The 20,188-nt window shown below is 46.4% G+C and overlaps 1 protein-coding gene across 2 annotated transcripts in view; it reads right to left on the bottom strand.

Annotated features, from left to right (window-relative positions):
- The window catches only part of GPS1 (G protein pathway suppressor 1), a 559,228-nt gene that overhangs the window by 374,255 nt on the left and 164,785 nt on the right, over positions 1–20,188 (bottom strand). For both annotated transcript variants that reach the window (XM_069655322.1, XM_069655320.1), the window contains exon 6: positions 16,720–16,855. In XM_069655322.1, coding sequence (XP_069511423.1) covers positions 16,720–16,855 — 136 coding nt within the window. The remainder of the gene's footprint in view (positions 1–16,719; positions 16,856–20,188) is intronic.

Here is a 20,188-nt window from a genome sequence, read left to right as displayed (position 1 = left end):
AGAATTCCCATGGACTTCTCAGTGGCACTAAACAAAAGGTGGTGTGTCACAATGTAAAAGCAGATGCCGATGGAGTTTACCAGACTTCATAAAACAGTAAGGAACATGGAAAATAAGTCAGAAAAACACATGATTTAGAAAAAGGTCCCCACTCACTCAGGAGTAAAAATGAAAAAGCCCTGAGTCCAGAAAAAGAGCTGGGGGTCTCTAAGGTTAAAGGGAATTGGCACAGACTATCAAAATTCTCCCCAACATCCGTCCCCCCGCACCTCAGACTTTTTCTATTGTTGGATAACAACTTGTGAGGCAACAATTTCCGACTTATAAACAGTATTGGTCTTTCCTCCTTTCCCTGGTTTTGGAACAATACTGCTCCGATGCCTGTACCGGAGGCATCTGCATGAAGGAAGAATGGGGCCTTAAAGTCTGGACAGTGTAGAACAGCCTTACTGGTCAGTGCCTCTTTTAGTTTGTTGAAGGCTTGTAAAATTTCGCTGGTTTGCCAAGTCTATTTTGTTGAAGAGGTTTTTTTCAGCAAATCTGTTAGCGGGGCAGCCAATGTAGGAAAATGTGGGATAAACTTTCTGTAATATCCCACAAATCCCAAAAAGGCTCGTACTTGTTTTGGAGTTTCCGGGAATCTCAACTGCTTTTCTCTTGTGGTTTGATCATCCCTTGACCCACATAGTATCCCAAATATTTGGTGTGAAAGGTGGCAACATGGGTTTTCTGGGGATTTATGTGTAGCCCGGCTTGTCTTAGTGTTTTGAGTATATTCTCCAAATGCTGCAGATGTTCCGGCCAGGTGTGACTGTAAATTATGATGTCATCTAGATAGGCTCTGACATACTGTTCATGATCTCTTATAATGTAGTTCATTAGTCTTTGAAAGGTCGCTGGAGCCCCATGTAAACCAAAGGGTAACACTGTGAACTGATACAGCCCGGTAGGAGTGGCAAACGCGGTCTTTTCCTTATCTGAGGGTAATAATGGGATCTGACAGTAACCCTGCTTTTCCTAGATTATTTAATAAATCCTCTATTCTTGGCATTGGGTAAGCGTCGAATTTAGATATTTCATTTAGTTTTCGCAAGTCCATGCAAAACCTCACACTGCCATCCGGCTTTGGGACTAGGACTACGGGCGAACTCCAAACACTATGGGACGGTTCAATGATTCCTAAATTTAGCATTTCTTAAACCTCTTGGTTAAAGGCCTTTATCTTTGGTTCCGGTATTCGGTATGGTCTGAGTCTTACTATGGCCTCTGTCTTGGTCATGATTCGGTGGGGAGTCAGTTTAGTCTTTCCTGGTAGAGAGGAGAATATTTCCGAAAAACCTTGTAATAGGTGAGACAATTCATTCTTCTGGGTAGACATCAATTCCGAGTTAATGTTCAGACCTTCCAGTCCTATTCTCTCCTTGGATTTTGGAAAATGTTCTTCTGGAGTTACATCGAGAGTTATCATGGCCACGGTTTGGACTGGGGGTATCAATTTTTTTAGTAGATTTACATGATACGTCTGACAAGGTATCCTACTCCCAGGTTGTCTCACTTTATACGTCAAAGGACCTAGTACCTCTTGAATTTCATACGGTCCCTTCCAAGCTGCTAGCATTTTGTTTTCTGACGTGGGCAATAACACTAATACTTGTTCTCCTGCTGTGAAAGTACGTAACTGGGATTTTTGATTATAATATCTCTCCTGGGTTATTTGAGCTTGAAGAAGATTATGTCTAGCTATGGCCTGTAGTTTCTCAACTCTTTCCTGTGATTGAGAGGCATACTCCGTCAGTGTTATCTCACGATCCGGTTGCTCCTCCCAATTTTCTTTCAGGATATCCAGCAGAGTCCGTACCGGCCTTCCGAACAGTAGCTCAAAAGGTGAAAACCCTGTTGCCGATTGTGGAGTGTTTCTTAAAGTCATCAATATCCATGACAAGACTATCCCAGTCTTTATTTTCAGGAGAGGTAGTTTTCTTTAACATTTGCTTGATGGTTTGATTGTAGCGTTCCACCAAGCAATCAGTCTGTGGGTGGGAAACTGCTGTCTTTAGATGTTCAATTTTCAGCGTTTCACAGACTTGCTCAAGGATTTTGGACATGAAATTTGAACCACAATCGGTGACAATCTCTTGAGGGATTCCAACTCGTCCAATAAAGGGAATCAACACATCACAAATCTGTTATTTGTGGCTTTTAAGGGAAAGGCCTCTGGATATCTGGTGGCATAGTCCACCACTACAAGGAAATATTTATGGCCTCTCCTTGTTGGTTCCATTGGTCCCATGATATCGATTACTATTCTGCTAAAGGGTTCTAGGACAAGTGGCATAGGTTGTAGTGGTGCCTTCTTCACATTGGCTCTATTCTTCTTTTGGCAATTTGCACATGATTGACAAAATCGAACTACTTGATTATACACCTAACCAGCTCATTTTCAGGCTACCCTCAGCCTCCCCCTCTCCTTCCCTCATCTCTGACTGTCTGTCTGCTATCCAAGAATGGTGTGCCGCCAATGACCTCTGCCTTAATGCCAGTAAGACTGAGATTCTACTCATCGGTACTCCCACTCCCTCCAGCTCTCTGGCCTGCCTCCCTTGGCCCCCTCCCTGCTCCTACCTGCAAGGCAAAAAACCTTGGGGTCATCTTCGACTCCACACTCTCCTTCTCTCCCCATATTTCTGACGTCGCCAAGAGGTCACACTACCAACTGCACCTCCTAAGAGGTATTCTTCCCTTCCTCTCCTTCCCCCAGAAGCTCACTGTCTCCCGAGCCCTGGTTCTCTCGAAGCTGGATTACTGTAACAGCCTCTATCTTAATCTGCCTGCCTCCACTCTCCGCCCTCTGCAACTCATCCAGAACAGAACTGCGAGACTTGTCCTTGGCCTCAAGCCCAGGGACCGTATCTCTCCAGGACTGAAATCTCTACACTGGCTCCCAGTGGCTGCGAGGATAAAGTTCAAAACCCTCTGCATTGTCCACAAGGCCTTCTGGGGCCTGGGTCCTAAATACCTTCAACTCTCTCTTCCCAAATATCTTCCTCCCCGAGCCCTTTGCTCATCCGCCTCCAACTCCCTCATGGTCAGCCATTTCTCGAAGCAACGAGCTGGGGGTAGATCTCTCTCCGCGGCAGGGGCCTCCCTCTGGAACAGCCTTCCTGCCTCCCTGAAACTTGAGGAGAACCACCTCCGGTTCCGGAAGCACCTCAAAACCTTCCTCTTTGCTTCTGCTTTCTCTCTCCCTCTCCCCTACTGAACAGCTAATTAATTCTTCACTAAACTGCACTGATCCTGCAACTGGACCACTCTAAACGGCCTTCGGTCCTGGGCCCAGCCACTGATCCCCTGGAACCCCTCTGCACTGCGGGACTGTCTCTGTATCCCTACAGCCCCCCCTCTTCCCCAGCACTTGTTCTGCACTTACCTTGCACTTGCCACCAGCTGGCCCTTTTTTTTTTTTTTTATTTATTACTTTACGCCACTTACCTTACTGCACTTCCCCCCCCCTCCCCTTCCCCTTGAACTCTTTCCCCCTCCCCCACCCCTGCACTTGCGCGATCTGAATGACACCTGGCCTAGTAGGATCGTTTGTTATGTCTCCCCTTGTTCCTCCCCTCCCTGCCTCGTCGCGCCTTGAAACACCTGTGTATAGGCGCGTTACAAATGCCATATCATATCATATCATACACTCCTGGGCCAGTAGAACCCGTCTAGGATTTCTTTAGTCGTCTTCTCCGATCCCAGATGCCCTTCTCCAACTTGTAAGTGGGCGACTTCCAGGATGGTCTTGTAATACTTCCTGGGAATTAACAACTGCTTCAGTTCCTCCCCGTTCCGAGATTTGCTCACTCTGTACAGTAATCCATTCTCTTTTATGAAGTGTGGTCCTTGGCCCGACGGGTCTTCTAATGCTCGTTCTCTGGCATATTTTAGTAACGGATCTAGACTTTGAGCGGACCTAAAGCTATCCCTGTCCTCGTCTAATCTCTAGTCAACTGCGACAGGGAAAACATTCTGGCCTTTCCATTATTGTTTTAATACTCTTTTTTATCTTTTTACTCTTCTGTGTCTTGAGAGGTGGAGTAGGTATTTCTTCAACATGAAAAGGGGCCATTTCCAACCAGCTCTTCTCAATTTCGTGGACTAATTTAGAAAATGATGGTATGCCTGATCCAATTAGTAAGGATTTGGATAAAGTGGGTAATACGGCAGCTCTCACCCCCATTGTTTCCACGGCCATTTTAAACTGAATCTTCTTTGAGGGATAAGCCTTTATATCCCCATGGACACATCGAATAGGTATCTCCCCAGATGAACAATAACCTTCACCTACCAGCTCTGATGTTACCGCTGTCTGTAGGCTTGCTGAATCGTTCAGCGCAGTGGTGTGTTTTCCATCTACTTCAGCATTACAAGTATATAGATATTGTGACTGCCTTCCTGGTATTTGTTCAAAAGATTTGGTTTCCTTTATGGATTCAAAAACCCCCACATCCATTGGTTCAGTCTTTGGCTTCTTCGGGAAAACCTGGCGAGGTGGCCCCATTCTCTGCAATCAAAGCACTGGGGTCCTGGAACAGCTGTTGGAGTTTGACGATAGTTGACAGGACCCTCACTGTTAGGTCTGGAATGTATAAGTTCTCCTTTGGGTTTTCTTAGCATTGAGTGTGGCCACCTTGGTTGAGATCCAGATTTATTCACAATGGTATGAGGTCTACAATATGCCGTATAGGACAACACTTTGCCTTGTCCAGCCTTCTGATAAGCGGTGGCTACATCTACAGCTTCAGTTAGTGATAGGCGATGATGCTGTTTGACCCATCTTTGTACAGGAGCAGGAAGAGCTTCGATAAACTGCTCTAAGATTACTTTTTCTGTTATCTCACCAGGGGAAGACATATTAGGTTGTAGCCACTTCTCAGCGAGTTCTTTTACTCTATAAAATAATTGTCTCGGAGTCTCTTCTCCCAGTAATTTAACTTCTCTGAATTTAACTATGTCTCCTCATCGTGTCCCATTCGTTCCAGCACAACTTTCTTCACGTCTCCATAGTTGGTGTCTCCAGCTGGGTTAGCAGCCTGATAGGCACATTGCATTTCACCGGTCATCAATGGTGTGATGTAATGACACCATCTCTCGGTGGGCCACTGTGCGTTCCGTGCCACTCTCTCAAAATGTACAAAAAAGTGTGCAGGGTCCTCCCCAGCCGAGTATTTTTGCAAAACTGAAGTAGGGACTTGAGGGTTATTTCTAACATTGGTGACTTCCAGTAATTGAGCCTGTTGCATTTGTAATGCTTGCTGGAACGCTAATCTGTCTGCCTGGGCGTGTTTGCTCTGGATTTGTAATGCGTGTTGTAACAGTTGTTGTCCTTCGCTCAGAGTCTTAATAAGGTCTTCCATGGCGTTCTCTGGATCCCACTGATGACACCAAAATGTAATGCACTCTTGAATGATGTTAAAATAAAAACTCTGAGCCAATTAGGTAAGTTGTATGGATTACAAAGAGAACCCAAATCTTTTATTAACTATTATTTTCTGCTCTTGTTTTGTTTTGCAGTAAAGGATATGGTTTTCTCTGGGTTTTCCCCGTCTTCTTCAACTGGGTGTCATTTCAGGATATAATAAGGTAAGATATGCTTCAGACTATAATGTTCTTTAGGCTTCCTGTCTTCTTCTCCTTGTTCTGTCTCTTAAGTCTTAAGCACGTCTCTATTTGTTTTCTTCTTACTCTTATTTCACTCTATACTTCTCCTTGGTTACTATTTTAATAGCGCTCTTTACTACGAGCACAGACAACTCTTCTCGAGCGAACAGCCTTTCCTATTTAATGTCTCTCACTCTGCCCGTTAGTGTGTTTATGGTTCCTTTCTTTGCACTCTCCAAACTGCCCTTTCGTTCTTTCCATCCTCAGTTTCACTGTCTGGAATTACCCTCCAGCACTCCAGCAAGAGTCACTGGGTAAGCTGCATTGAAGTAGCCTGAGGCGCGACAGTGCATTCATATGGGGCTTCGGATATCAAAACAATCGTCTCTCTCAAGCGGGTGTCTTTCCCCAGATAATCAGGGTTCTCGGTCTTAAGCAGTAGGTACTCACTGTTCCCGTTGGCCGACGATCGTCTGGCTGTTTATGCGACACCTCTCCTCTGTGCAACGGCACACTGACTCTCCGCTTCATCCGGCGATAACGATCACCTCGTTAGTTTAACAGGAGAAGCTCTTCGTGTGCGCAACGGCGCTCCGGCTCTTGGTCCTCACTCGGCGACAACGATCACCTTCAGAATTTATTATGAAACTTTTTCCTTGCGCAACAGCGCTTTGGCTTTCTTTCTGCTCACGGCGACGATTGCCTCGTTATTTAAACATGACCTCTTAGTGTGCGCAACGGCGCATTCCCAACACCCCTTCAGTTTGATAGGCTGTCAGCTTCACCTCGTACCTCCATACTTTCAATATGCCCAGCTGTAAGGGTCGCTCTCCGTTTCTTCCTCCGCGACCCTGGTTTCCTGGGCAACCATCAATCCAAAAATTGCAGGACTTCCTGTATTTATAGCTTAGGCATCTGTAATTCTATGCAATTAGGTATCTAAATTGTCACATACTGCCTGTCCCACCTGAGAATCAGACCTATAATGAGTGTCTAGGCAATAGTGTTTTGTAAAGGTGTGTACAGAACTCCAGGTTGCCGCTTTGCAAATGGACTCAAGTGGAACATTTCCAATGAATGCTATGGATGCCCCAGTGCCTCAAGTGAAATGTGCTCTAGGTTTGAAGGGCAGTTCTCTCTTAGCAAGATAGTAGCAGAGTGTAATGCAATTGACAATCCATCTAGAAATAGTGGATTTGGAGACTGCATCTCCTCCTTTTCCTGTGGCCACAGACACGAAAAATTCTCTATAGAACATGACAGCTCTGCGTACATCCAGTGTGTGCAGGGTTCTTTCCCCCAGGCTTCAGGGATTTTGAAAGAACGTTGGTAGCTCTATTGACTGGCTCACATGGAACTTGGAAATGAATTTAGGTGCAAATCTAGGGTGAGTGCCCAAAACCACCTTGTCTTTGTGAACTGTTACAAAAGGATCTAGAATAGAGAGTGCCTGCAGTTCACTTACTCTTCTAATGGAGGTGATTGCTATTAAAAAAGCAGTCTTGAGGGTGAGAGCAGTCGATTGGGTTGATGCTCTTTGAGTTACACCAGATGACAAACCATTTCCATTTACTAGAATAGCAATATCTAGTGTTAGGTTTCCTTGCCTCCATGAGGATGTACATACATCTTTGAGGGAGCTGCAGGTGTCCTAATTCTATGACCTCAGGAGCCAGGCCGCTAAATTCAATGTCTGTGGGCATGGGTGAAGCGTCTCCCCTTTGTCTTGCGACAACATGTTGCACGGGCAAGGCAGTTTGACTGGAGGAGATAGTGACATCTCCATCAGATGAGCGAACCAGGGTTGGCGGGCCCACATGGGGGCCACCAATATCATCCTGACTGGTTCCTGGTGCATCTTGTGCACAATCTTGTTGAGAAGGGGAGTAGGGTGGGAAAAGCGTAGACAAATTTCCCTGACCATGTTATCCAGAGTCTGTTCCCCTTGGATCGGTTCTAGGGGTACCTGGAGGCGTAATCTTGGCATTGGGCGTTTTCCAAGGTTGCAAACAGATCGATCTCTGGAAAACCCCATTGTGCGAAAAGGTTGGCGGTCTCCGTGTAATCACCATTCGTACTCCCTGGCCAACGGAAAGTCTCTGCTGAGTATGTCTGCCAGAAGATTGAGTTCCCCTGGAACATGTTGTGATAACAGGAACATGTTGCGTTTGAGAGCCCACTTCCAAATGTTCTGAGACAGTTTGGACAGCCCTGGAGAATGAGTGCCTCCCTGTTTGTTCAGATAGTACATGGCCGTGGTGCTGTGAGGATTAGGATAGTCTTTCCCTGTAGTGGCGTTTTGAACGCTTTCAGTGCTTTGAACACTGGCAGCCGTTCCAGTAGGTTTATGTGGTTGGACGCTATGTCTGGCGACCAAACTCTGCTTGCTGTCTGCTGGAGCAGGTGGGCTCCCCCACCCTGTAAGGGAGGCATCCGTAGTTAGAGTGGCTTCTACTGCGGGGGTGGTGAAGGATTTCCCTTTCAAGAGGTCTTCCCTCGACAACCACCACAGCAAGAGAACTAAGGCCGGCGAGGCCACTACTAAACCCTCCCACTGTCCGTTGGCCTGACACCACTGGTTGCTTAGCCACTCTTGCATTGGGCGCATGCGCAGGCGCGCGTGAGGAACTAAGTAGATACATGGCGCCATCATTTATAGCAGACGCATAGCCTTGCGTACTGTTATCCTCCCGACTGGCTACATAGTGAGGGATTTAAAATAACATGTTTTGAACCCTCTCGTTGCAGGGGAAGACGTGGCCGTTCAAATTAGAGCCTGTAGGAATTGACGGAGGTCTAAGCTGGATTTTTTATCGTTGATAGAGAAACCCAGGCTGAATAAAAGATCTATCGTCTTTTGGGTATTTGACAGACATGTTTCGTAGGAGTCCCCTGTTATGAGCCAGTCGTCGAGGTACGGATAAACTGGAATGGATAGCCTGCGCAGGTGTGCTGCTGCTACTGCTAGTACCTTTGTAAATACCCTTGGTGGAGATGCTATGCCGAAGGGTAGTACCTTGAACTGATAATGTTTGTTTTCAATTATAAACCTGAGGTACTTTCTGTGCGCTGGCAACATTGAAATATGAAAGTATGCATCTTTCATATCTAGAGTTTCCATGTAATCCCCCTGTGTGAGCAGAGGAATTACTTCCTGCAGGGTGATCATGCAAAATTTTCTGTGGTTTTACAAACTTGTTCGCTGGGTGCAGATCTAGAACAGGACGCATGGTTAGATCCTTTTTGGGTACAAGGAAGTACACTGAATAAATACTCTCCTTTACCTGTGATAGAGGTACGATCTCTATGGCTGCTTTTTGTTCCAGTATCTTGACTTCTTGAAGAAGTATGCAAAGATGTTCTGGTGTTAATCTTCGTTGACGTGGAGGTCTGTATTTTGGGGATTGGTTGAACTCTACACAGTACCCGTGGGCTATGGTTTTTAGCACCCACTGGTCCGCGGTATTCCTTCCCATGCTTTCAGGAATGTCAGCCGACCCCCGACCAGAGAGGCATGGGAGGGGACCCGAATCTTCGAGTCATTTGTAGGCTGAGGCAGGAGAGCCTCTGGGGGTCGGGTTCCTGCCTCTCCCCTTACCACGCCGCTGACCCCTTTGGGGTACGAGGTATTGTAAGTATTGGTTCCCTGTGGAGAGTTCCAGTTGTTTCCTGAAGAGTATTGTTGGTGAGTGGAGCGCTGGCCACGAAACAAACGGTTTCCAAATCCTCGCCTTGTGGAAGGTCTAAGTAATTTGGTCCAAACTCTTTAGGGTTTCATGTTCTTTTTTAGCGGTGTCTAAGGCCTCATCGACCGCCTTTCCAAACAAGTTGGATTCCTCCACAGGTTTGTTTATAAGAGACACTTGTGTTTCAGGTTTAAACCCTGAATTTCAAAGCCACGCGTGTCTTTTGAGGAGAATGCCCTGAGCGAGAGCTCGGCTGGCTGTCTCGGCAGACTCCAAAGTGTTTTTTTAAATACTTTGGTTAACTTGCCTGCCTTCAAAGACTGTGGTAAGTAGGCACATCCGTAGAGGTTGTGGAGCCTCTTGTAGGCCTTCTTGTACTAAAGCCCATTGCGCATCTGCGTAATTGGCCAACAGAGTGGTGTTATTGGCGATACGCGTGGAGTACGCTGCCGCTGTGGTAACCCTCTTACCCAGTGCATAAAGCCTTTTCCCTTCTTTGGCAGGGGGAGCTTCCCCTGTTGATAAAGGAACCCCTGCTCTTTTCCTTGTGGTAGTGACTACCAACAAATAGGGGGTGGAATTACCTCTAATATATAGAGGGTCTGACGGAGAAGGGCGGAAGAGTTTTTCAATTCTTGCGTTTACACCTCTCGTCAGAGCCGGTGTAGACAAAGATGTAGCAAGGCGTTTTTTAATCGAATTGAGTAGAGGGATGACTTGGCTGGTTGGCGGCTTCTCTTTGAGTATATCCTCAACAAAGTCGGCTTCTGGTGCTGCCTCTTCAGTGGCAATTTTAAAGTGATCAGCTGCTTTACGTAACATTACATTAAATGTTAGTTGATCATCAATAGGAGAAGGATTTCTTGTAGGGGTGTTCCGAGGAGAGTCCAAGGCCAGACCTTCTGGGTCTTGTGGCTCTGGGGATTGCCATGGTTGAGGGTCACCCACATCCAGGTCCTCCCCCAGCCTTCCACAGGTTCATCTCCAATGGGCTCATGTTCCTCCTCGTTATAGAAAGGATTCTCCTGTACCTTAACTGGTAGAATATCTTCTTCAGTAACGTCATGATTATATATGTCCTCTTCTAAAGAGGGGTCAAAAAGCCTTGAGAATTTAGATCTAGGCTTAGCAGGGCTTTCCTCACTTGGCCTTCTTGGCCTTCTAGGTGTAGGTTGTTCTGCACGTGAAACAAACTTGTCCAGTCTTTCCATGCAGTCCTCAAACATTTCCCTAGTCCAGACTGACGATCTAGAATGGTCTAGGGGTGGAAAGGTCTCTCTCATAGTCTTCCGTCAAAAAAGTGTCCTTAGCACTCTCTTCCGTCGAAAAACATAGCGCTCTGTGCTTTAGCGTCGAAGAAAGTCCTTCCTCTCCCTCAGAGAAGTCCTCTAGCGGGACCGATGAAGGTGGGGTATCCCTGTGCCCTTCCCTCGACTTCTGAACACTATCCATAGATCTCGGTGGATCTTTTGGTCTTTCTGAGACTTTCTGAGAGTCCCTAGCCTGCCGTTTATGGGAATCGGCGGCCACAATTCTAGCCAGACTGACCTCGACGTCATCACCAGTCGGGAGGCGCATAGGTACCTCTGACGGTTGTGAGTCTGTTTCGGCAGAATCGGGGCCTTGCCCCTATCGCCCACCTTTTCCAGCAGTGCCGTAACTTTCGGCGGTGGTAAGGCTTTGTCTTTAGTCCTTTGTTTGTCGCTGCCGTACGCTTTCCTGTAATGTGTGTCGACAGAACTGTGTTTTGGGGGTAGCGCCCTTTGTCTTGGATTGCCCAGTCGCTAGGCACGCATGCGGCTGTGGTGAGGGCTGCCAATCTCGTCGATCGGCGGGTATCACCGGAAGTCTTTTTCGACTTAGTCGAAGTAAGGCTAGGGGTTGTGTGCTTAGTGTCATGCACGTGTCTGTCTTTGTTGCCGGAGTGTGACTTCCCCATAGTAGAGTTTACGCCCTGCTTATCGGGGCTGGGGTCAGACGATGCAGAACGCAAGCTTTCTGTCAAAAGTTCAACAACCTCCAGTTCGGAGGCCTGATAGTCACTCTAACCGTCGTCACATTCAGTGGTAGCGGCAGTGGGAGAAGTCCCGGGCCCTGGACATACCGTAGGCCGCCTACCGTTTTACTCTACGCTCCTTCTAAGTCTTGGGGCGGAGGAGCTTACAGGCTGCACATGCTTCCTCTTTATGATCGAGCGGCAAGCACCGGTTACACCGTCTGTGCTTATTCTTCCATGGGAATTTGCTCTTACAAATAGGGAAAAACCTAAATGGAGTCCTCTCCATAGCTGAGGTTACACAGAGTGACTAAGACCAACTGGGAAAAAGGGAAAGGCATTTTCAGTTTGAAAAAAAATGTCCACCCGACCCCACTGAATAGGCCAGCAACGCCGACAGGATCACCTTCCGTCGAATCTCACAGGTCTTCGGCGGAAACTGGAACAGCCATCGAGACAAGGGACGGAAGGGGTGATATTAAATATCTTTATAGAATAATTCGACCAAAGGTTGCTGGACAATCGCAATGTTCTTTACGAACTCTGCATAAAGGCAACCAGTAATTTGGGCAGAAAAAAAACAATCTGAGGGACCTCGACGCTTGAGGGATCTTGGGTACACTACACGTCACGTCACGTAGGGATAGTGTTGCAGGCACGCCCATGTCAACGTCCCCTTTCGATTCTCGAAAGACAAGATGCAATACTCCGCGGTTACCACTGGATGACGGACTATGCACAGCATGTGATTCTAAGCAGATTGACAAACATCAAATATTTTTTCCGAAGCAGCAACCCTGGCGAGATACAAATATCATAGATGAGGAATACGTGGGAGGACACAATCCATTTGAAAGATCTAACCCCAACTCGTTGCTTGGAGAAGTGACTGACCCTGAGGGAGTTGGAGGTGGAGGAGCCAAGAACTCAAGTAGGAAGTTATTTCCTAAGTGAGAGTTGAAGGTATTAATCCTTGCAGCCACTGGTGGCCAATGGAGGGATTTCAGGGCTGGAGGCCAAGGAAAAGTCTCACAGTCCTGTTCTGGAAGAGTTGCAGAGGGTGGAGAGTGGTTGCAGGCAGATTTAGAAAGAGGCTATTGCAGTAGTCCAGCCTGGAGAGAACCAGAGCTCTAGAGACAGTGAGCTTCTGGGGGAAGGAACGGAAAGGAAGAATACATCGGAGGTAGTGCAGTTGGTAGTTTGACTTCTTAGAGACATCTGAGATGTGTGGAGAAAAGGAAAGCGTGGAGTCAAAGAGGACCACAAGGTTCTTAGCCTCACAGGTGGGAGCAGGGTGAGGGCTAAGGGAGGCCGGCCAGAGAGTGAAAGGAAAGGAAGGTGCAGGAGTACCGATGAGGGTTGTCTCTGTCTTAGTGGCATTAAGGCAGAGGTCGCTGGCAGCACACCACTCCTGGATTGCAGACAGACAGTCTGAGATGAGAGAGGGAAAAGAGGTGGCAGATGGGAGCCAGAAAACGAGCTGAGTGCCATCCGAATAGCACTGAAAATTGGAGCAGAGAGCAGCAATGCAGTGGGAGACGGGTGCCAGGTATTGGTTGAAAAGCCAGGGAGAGAGTAGAGACCCCTGGGGAACACCACAAGTGGAGAGTGAGCTAGAGGAAAGGAAGGACCAAAGTTGGACCTGGGAGAGTCAGTTGGAGATGAAGGAGGTTGGGTTATCACGAAGGCCGTTGAGCAGGATGGCATGGTTGACCATGTCAAAGGCAGAAGAGGGATCGAGTAGGATGAGGACAGAGGGGAAATTAGAATCAGGGTTGGAGAGCAGGTCACGGATGTTCAGGAGAGTAGTTTCCGTGCTTCTGGCTGCTCTGAAGATTCAGTGTGAATATTAAGCTGGGAGATCGCCAGCTTTTCCAGGAGTTTGCCCAGGAAAGGAGTGATAGAGATTGGGCAATAGTTAGCCTGGTAGGAGGGGTCGGCTGTGGGTTTCTTGTGAAGCGGATGCACAAGAAAGTGCTTCAGAGGGGAGAGGGAGGAAAAGTGGTTGCAGAAGTTGGCCAGGGCAGGAGCGAGGGTGTCAATACGGTCCTTGGTGGTTTTGGACAAACAGGGAAGAAACTGTTTTGAGGAGACTTTCATAGATTGGAATTGTCTGGAAATCTCATCAGGGGAGAATAGAGGAAAGGAAGAGAGAGGGAGGAGAGGAGGCTGCAGGGGGATCTGAGATAGCAGTGAGAGAAGAGGAGGAGAGGACGAGAGGATGTACAGGATGTCCTGGGTTTTAGAGATGAAATGAGAGGCCAGGGCCATGCAGAGGGCCTGGGAGGGGACAGGAGAAGTAGAGACTGCAGCAGGATTGGTCAGCTCCTTGAAAATGTTAAAGAGTTCGGCAGAGTTGTTAGATGCCGCAGAGACGTGGGCTTGGATGTGGGCTCACTTCTTAGTGCGGATAGAGAGTCGGTATTGCCTTTGGAGCAGGCGGCAAGTCAGTTTGTCAGAGGATGCACAAGATCCCAGTCATTTCCTCTCAGCCACCCTACATTTGCATTTAAGGGTGACTAGGTCAGTCATGCCAAGATTTGCACTTGGCTTTGGGCTTCAAGCAGATCCTCATAACAGGGGCAAGAACATCGAGAGTATCAGCGACAGCAGAGTGGAGCTTGGCAAGGGCAGTGTCAGGATGAGAGTCAGCCAGAGGTGGAGGACGGGGAGAGAAAGTGGCAGCGAAAGCCTCAACTGACACTGCATGGGGCGGATCACGAGAAGGTAGAAGGCAGTGCTGGAGAAGGCTTGGCCTGCGGGGTAGAGAGGGAGAGATGGTAGGAAAGGAGAAAGTGATCGCCCCAGGAGAGTGGCGAGAGGGATAGAGAGGGGGAGGTCAGAGGAGATGAGAACACCCAGAGTGTGCCCAGCAGAGTGAGTCAGGCCAGAGGGAAGAATAGACACAGAGAGAGAGTCGCAGAGGTCGCAAAAGAGTACAGAAGAGCGACAGGAAGCATCCAGGTGGATATTGAGGTCTCTAAGAAGGAGGAGTTGAGTGGTCGAGGCCAGGAGGCAGGAGAAGAGGTCAGCCCACTCAGAGAGGAAGGAGGTAGTCTGACCAGGTGGCCGATTGATAGTAGCAATGGTAAGAGAGGGGCCAGGAGAGAAAGAAAGCCTACAGACAAGGCATTTGAAGGAGGAGTACGCCTGTGTAGGAATCCACTCTGGGAAGATCAAGGCTACACCCCAGCCGGAACGGTTTGGTCTGGGCGCGGAGAGGATCTTGTAGCCGTCAAGGAGAAAAGTGTCAAAGTTTGTGACAGAGCTGGCAGTGAACCATGTCTTGTGAGACCGAGGACATCCAGGTTGCGTTCTTCCAGGAGACGGCAGATGTCAGAGGAGTGTTTGACAGCCGAGCGAGAGTTGAGAGTGGCAATATGGAGAAGGTTGCCAGCCTTCAGGGGAGGGGTACAAATCAGAGATACGCCGTGCAGAGGTGTAGAAGGTGCCCAAGGGGGGGCATAGGAGGAAGGAGGAGAGGGCGAGGTAGCCAAGGAGGAGGAAGAGGTGGGAGGCAAGGAAGCCAGAGGGGAGAGAGAGGACACAGCAGGAGAAGGAAGGAAGTTGATGAGGTGCAGGAAGAGTCTATCAAAGAGGAGAAGGTTGGCCCGAGGGCCTCGGACCAGGACGGTGCCATTCAGGTAGCCATTAATGATTGCTTTAGAGGAGTGGAAGGGGTCCAGGAGCCCCTCCCACCGGGTGCCAGCATTAATGGGAGAAGAAGAGAAAGGAGAGAGCACAGAGACCATGTGAGGAGTCCAAAGATCAGGTGAAAGAACGACAAAGAGGATGTCGGTGAGGGTTTGTCTGGAGGAAGTGCTGGTGTGTCAGCGATAGGGAGACCAAGGTGTGAGGTCAAGCTATCCTTTTTGAACTTCTTCCTACCAGACTTAGTGAGAAGGGTAGGATAGTCAATGGAGAACCAGTTAGAGAAGATGTGGGAAACAGAGCGCGATAGGTGATGTGGAGAGGGTGAAGATGAGGGGGGGAGGAGAAAGGGGGACAAGACAGGAACAGCAGGACAAAGTAGCACAATGCAGTCACTGTGTGCCAAAATCAAAACACACAGTACAGCTGCAGTGGCACAGCAAATTCAAATTGGCAGCAAAGGTGGAAACAGTACAGCCACAAGAGCAGGTGAGATTCAAATTTGGCAGCAGAGGTGGAAAACTGTACAGCCACAGTGGCACAGCAATATTATAAATAGCAGCAAAGGTGGAAACAGTACAGCCACAGGCAGAAGGAGTTAGAAGTCCAGGAGAGGAGGTGGAGTCGTTAAATGTTTGGGGAGGCGCAAAATGAGGGAGAGGCAACTAACCCATGGTCACTGAGGTGTACAGTAAATCATGCTACAACAGGTAGCGCAAGAGTGCCAGTCCCAATGAGCTAGTGAGGGGTGTAGGACCACCATCCAGGACAACCAGGCAGTGGACGGGGAGCAGACAGTTCACTTACCTCAAATTCCAATATTGGGTTTGTCTGCCTTAACGCTTATATTAACAATTTTTTCATAAAACTACAGTAAGTGTAATCTTGAATTTAAGTGAGCTCAGTGGTCTTTGTGCTTACCTACAGCCCTTCTCACTCAGAGTAAGCCTGGCATCTTGGGAGGATAGCTCATGGGCAACGTGCTCACCTTGGAAGCAAGACGACACGGAACACCGCAGGCTCGATCCCCGGATCCGTGCTTAGAAACTTTGGGGTATTAAGCGCGTTATTAATAACCTATCATATATCATATCATAGCTATCCAACCTTTTGGTTTGTTCCGGCCAAACCCAAGAGTTAGAGCCCTGTACTCCTAAAATTCAGTCTCCTACAGTATTACTAGAAGTGGACTTTAGTAAAACTCCCCAACAATGAGTAACAGCAGAGAGGAAAAGCCTTTCCTCAGTCAATCAAAATAGTTACACCTACAGAAGTCAACATGATCAAAGATCATTACTTCAGGCCGTTGGGCTCGAAGCTCGAGCAAAGACGCAGTCAGTTTCAAGGTCAGGCATGTATGTGGCAGTTACTTTCAAGTCAAGTATTCATCAGGTTATGCATGTTGGGACCTAGGCATATATGCAGAAGCCTTGCAAGGTTGCCTAAATATTGGATTACATTTTAAGAAAGTGTTGGGCATGCCAAGCAGGAAGCAGACTATCTGGTATTAGGCTGCACTGAGCTGTCTTGAGGATGATTTGGTGTGAGCACTTTTTCAGAAAGCGGCACCTATCATTTCAGAGCACGTTGAAAGCCTGTGTTGGCTTAGCATGAGGCAGTGCCTACTGGGTGGGGTGAATATATATGATGGTGACTAATTGTAAAGATGGTTATGTAGGCAAGTAATCTCTTCCAAGACTCGATGTCTAACGCTGTGTCTTAACTTGATCAGCCTACCTTGATGACATTGAGACACATGTTGATGACGTGCTTTGCGCTGGTACAATAGTCCCGGGCTCTGGAATAGCACTTAAGGGCGTTGCTCAAATCTCCGCAGTCCAAGTAATGATCACCCAAATCATCATGGCCCCTCCTGAGGAACAAGACAGTTGTAAGAACAGCCCAAGTTGAATATTCGTCAGTTGCACAAATCATAAGCAACCTAATAGAATCAAACATGACGGACATGCAGTATAAATTCAACCAAATACCACTTAATTAAACCCTAGCGACTTTTATAGTTCTCACACCAGGACATAAACCAACCTAAACAGACACAAACCAACCTGAACTTCACTGATTTAACCCAAATGGACAACAAATTCAAATCGGGCTCAAGATGCAGCCCAAAATAGCCCAACCCAAAATATATAGCCCAAACTAAAATGCCACAACAGAGCATAGACCACGAGGGCCCACAAAGAGCTGATATGGCCAGACAAATGCCAATGCGACGACACAAACCAAGCAATCTGAGAAAATCAATGCAAATTGATACTTGTATAAGTTGCTCTCACAGGACTCAAAACATTATGGGATTTAGAGTGTAAATACTATACTATAGCAAGTGCTAATCAACCTCTTCTAGGGAACCTTTCCATTGCCTCGCAAGTCCTGAAGCTCTTCTGCAGCCATACAATTGTAGCAATCGTTCATTCACAGGAAAGATACTGCTTTGCCCACCAGCAGGGAACGCAACTGCTTTGAGCTCTTTTGCATCTGCTTGTAGCCTAAAAGAGCTGTGTTAACTTCACACCAAAGAGCTACAAAAAGCTAAAAACATACCTATTTGACATCTACTCTGTCTGGTAATCTGATATACAACAACAGAACTTGAAAATTAAAGCAGTATCTGCTAAATCCAAATGTGTTCCAATTTTTCCCAAAGATAACCTAATTGATTCATTTCATCAGGTTGTAACCAACGACAGCCATCGTTTGGAGGATCCTTCCAAAAAATCTACAAAACGTAAACATAATTTGTCTACATCCGAACAATTGGCATTACGTAAATTAATGACTATGGACTCAATTATTAAAGAAGCAGACAAATGGGGGAACGTTGCACTTATGGACAAGCAAGATTATATTAGTATGGGATTAGTACATCTTCATTCCCCCGTTTGCTATGAACAACGACCAGTTAACCCCTTACCTCAACTTCGCCAAACAGTAACCTCATTAATGAATGAGTGGCACTCTTTGGGATTGCTTACAGATGTGGAAAAACAATTTTTAACTGTAAATGGACCCATCATGCCAACCCCATATTTCCTGCCCAAAATACATAAACAATTCATAAAGATACCATAAGGCAGGCCGATTTTGAGCAGTGGAGATGGCATAATGGAACCCATTTACATTTACATTAATGAATGTCTGTCACCCCTAGTTATTACGATCCCAACCTTCTTACGGGATACCATGCATATTTTGCAAATTCTTTCCCAATTACAAGTCATACCAGGGATGTTATTGGTCATGCTTGATGTTAAAGCATTATACACTTCGATTAATCATACTCAAGCAATTGCAAGTGTTGATTATATTTATCGTCAACATTCTGCATCCTTTTTTGAACACATCACTATGGTTAAGGAAATGTTAACCTGCGCCTTATGCAACAATGTTTTTCTCTTTAACAACTGTTACTTTAAACAGAAAATCGGGGTGGCTATGGGTGCTAGCTATGCCCCGGCACTTGCCAATATTTTCATGCACCACTTTGAGGACAGATATGCACTGGTTGATAATGAGTTTGTTCAATTCATTTACATTTGGAAACATTATATTGATGACGTAATTCTGATTTGGATGGGTACTGTAGAGTGTTTGATTGAATTTGTCAGTTACCTGAACAATAATGGCTGGGGTATCCAATTTACCCACAAGTGCAGTAGTTCAAATATTATTTTTTTGGATTTATCAATTAGTCTGCAGGACAACACAATTACAACTAAAACATTTTGCAAGGCTACTGCAGTCAATGCAATTTTGCATGCGTCCAGCTGCCACAACAAATCTGTTATTAACAATATACCGAAAGGTGAACTCAGAGCACGCAGAAACTGCTCTAATGATAATGATTTTTTGCAAGAATGTCAATTTTTACGACACAAATTTGAAGTTAGAGGTTACGACCCAGGAACGGTATTGAAAGCAGAACGTACTGCCCAAAGCATGAAGAGGGTTGACCTACTCACACCGAAAACGAGATCCAATTCCAGCCATACTAATAAATTAAAATGTATTACACGCTATAATTCCGATCGCTCTGAACTATACAAAATTGTTCAACGTCATTGGCATTTGCTCCATCTTGACCAAGAGATAGCACCATGGTTGGATGCGTCTCCAAATTTCATTTACAGCAAGGCAAGCAACCTTAAAAACTTGGTATCACCATCATTCATGCCTAGCCAGCAACCAACGACAACTTGGCTTAGTCAGAATAGTAATTATGGGTTTCACAAATGTGGAAAATGTTCCATGTGTTGCTATGCATTAGAGGTTTCCCGAATTGATTTTGGTAACTTGGGAACATTCAAAGTGAATGCATTTATTAATTGCAACTCCAAATGTTGTGTTTATTGTATACTTTGTGTGTGTGGCAAATACTACATTGGTAGTACAATTCGGCCTCTCAAGATTAGGATACGAGAGCACCTATCCACTATTTCAAGCCAAGATGCAAAATATCCCCTGGCCATACATTGGCAAAGAAATCATCAAATGGACAATAAGTCCGAAATCAGGTTTGCCGGCATGGCAAAAGTAACTTTGCCCCAACGTGGCAGCAATCTGACCCTCAAATTAAGGCAATTAGAAGCACGGCTAATTTGCCAGTACCGTACTGTATCTACCGGTCTCAGCAGCGATCATGAATTTTCGGTGTTCCTCTGAAGTCAGACTGTCCAAATGCCTTTGCTCTTCTTCTTGTTGTTTGCCAATTGTGCATTGATATATTTCCTGTCAAAGAACTGTGCTGTATAGACAACACTGGTCACCCTGTGGTTTATTTCATGGCCCTACGCTTTAATTCAAGTTACAAATCCATGTTTAATCTTATTTGGCTGCATGGAGGTAACTGGCCTTCATGGGGTGCAACTGCCGTAAATGGCACACCCAACTCACAATTTTCAGGCAAACGTGATGTTATTATTTTGGTTCTTATTATTTTATTTCGATCCACATCCAATGCGGCAGTTTTATCAAGCACTTGGTTCTTTATCACTTTAATCTGATCCATATCCAATGCGCCAGGTTAATAATTGACTTTTCAAGCTTCCTCTCATTTTAACCTTATCAAGCCCCCATAAATGTGCAACTTACCGAGCACTTATTTTTAGCCCTTCAGAATGGGTAATTCACAAACGCGGGATACTGGCTTGATTGTATATCTGTTTCATAGCAATTCTACTCCCAA

The sequence above is a fragment of the Ambystoma mexicanum genome, chromosome 3q (genome assembly GCF_040938575.1).
Source record: "Ambystoma mexicanum isolate Mex_15411 chromosome 3q, UKY_AmexF1_1, whole genome shotgun sequence".
Classification (NCBI taxonomy): domain Eukaryota; kingdom Metazoa; phylum Chordata; class Amphibia; order Caudata; family Ambystomatidae; genus Ambystoma; species Ambystoma mexicanum.
This window is presented reverse-complemented; position numbering and strand designations above follow the sequence as displayed.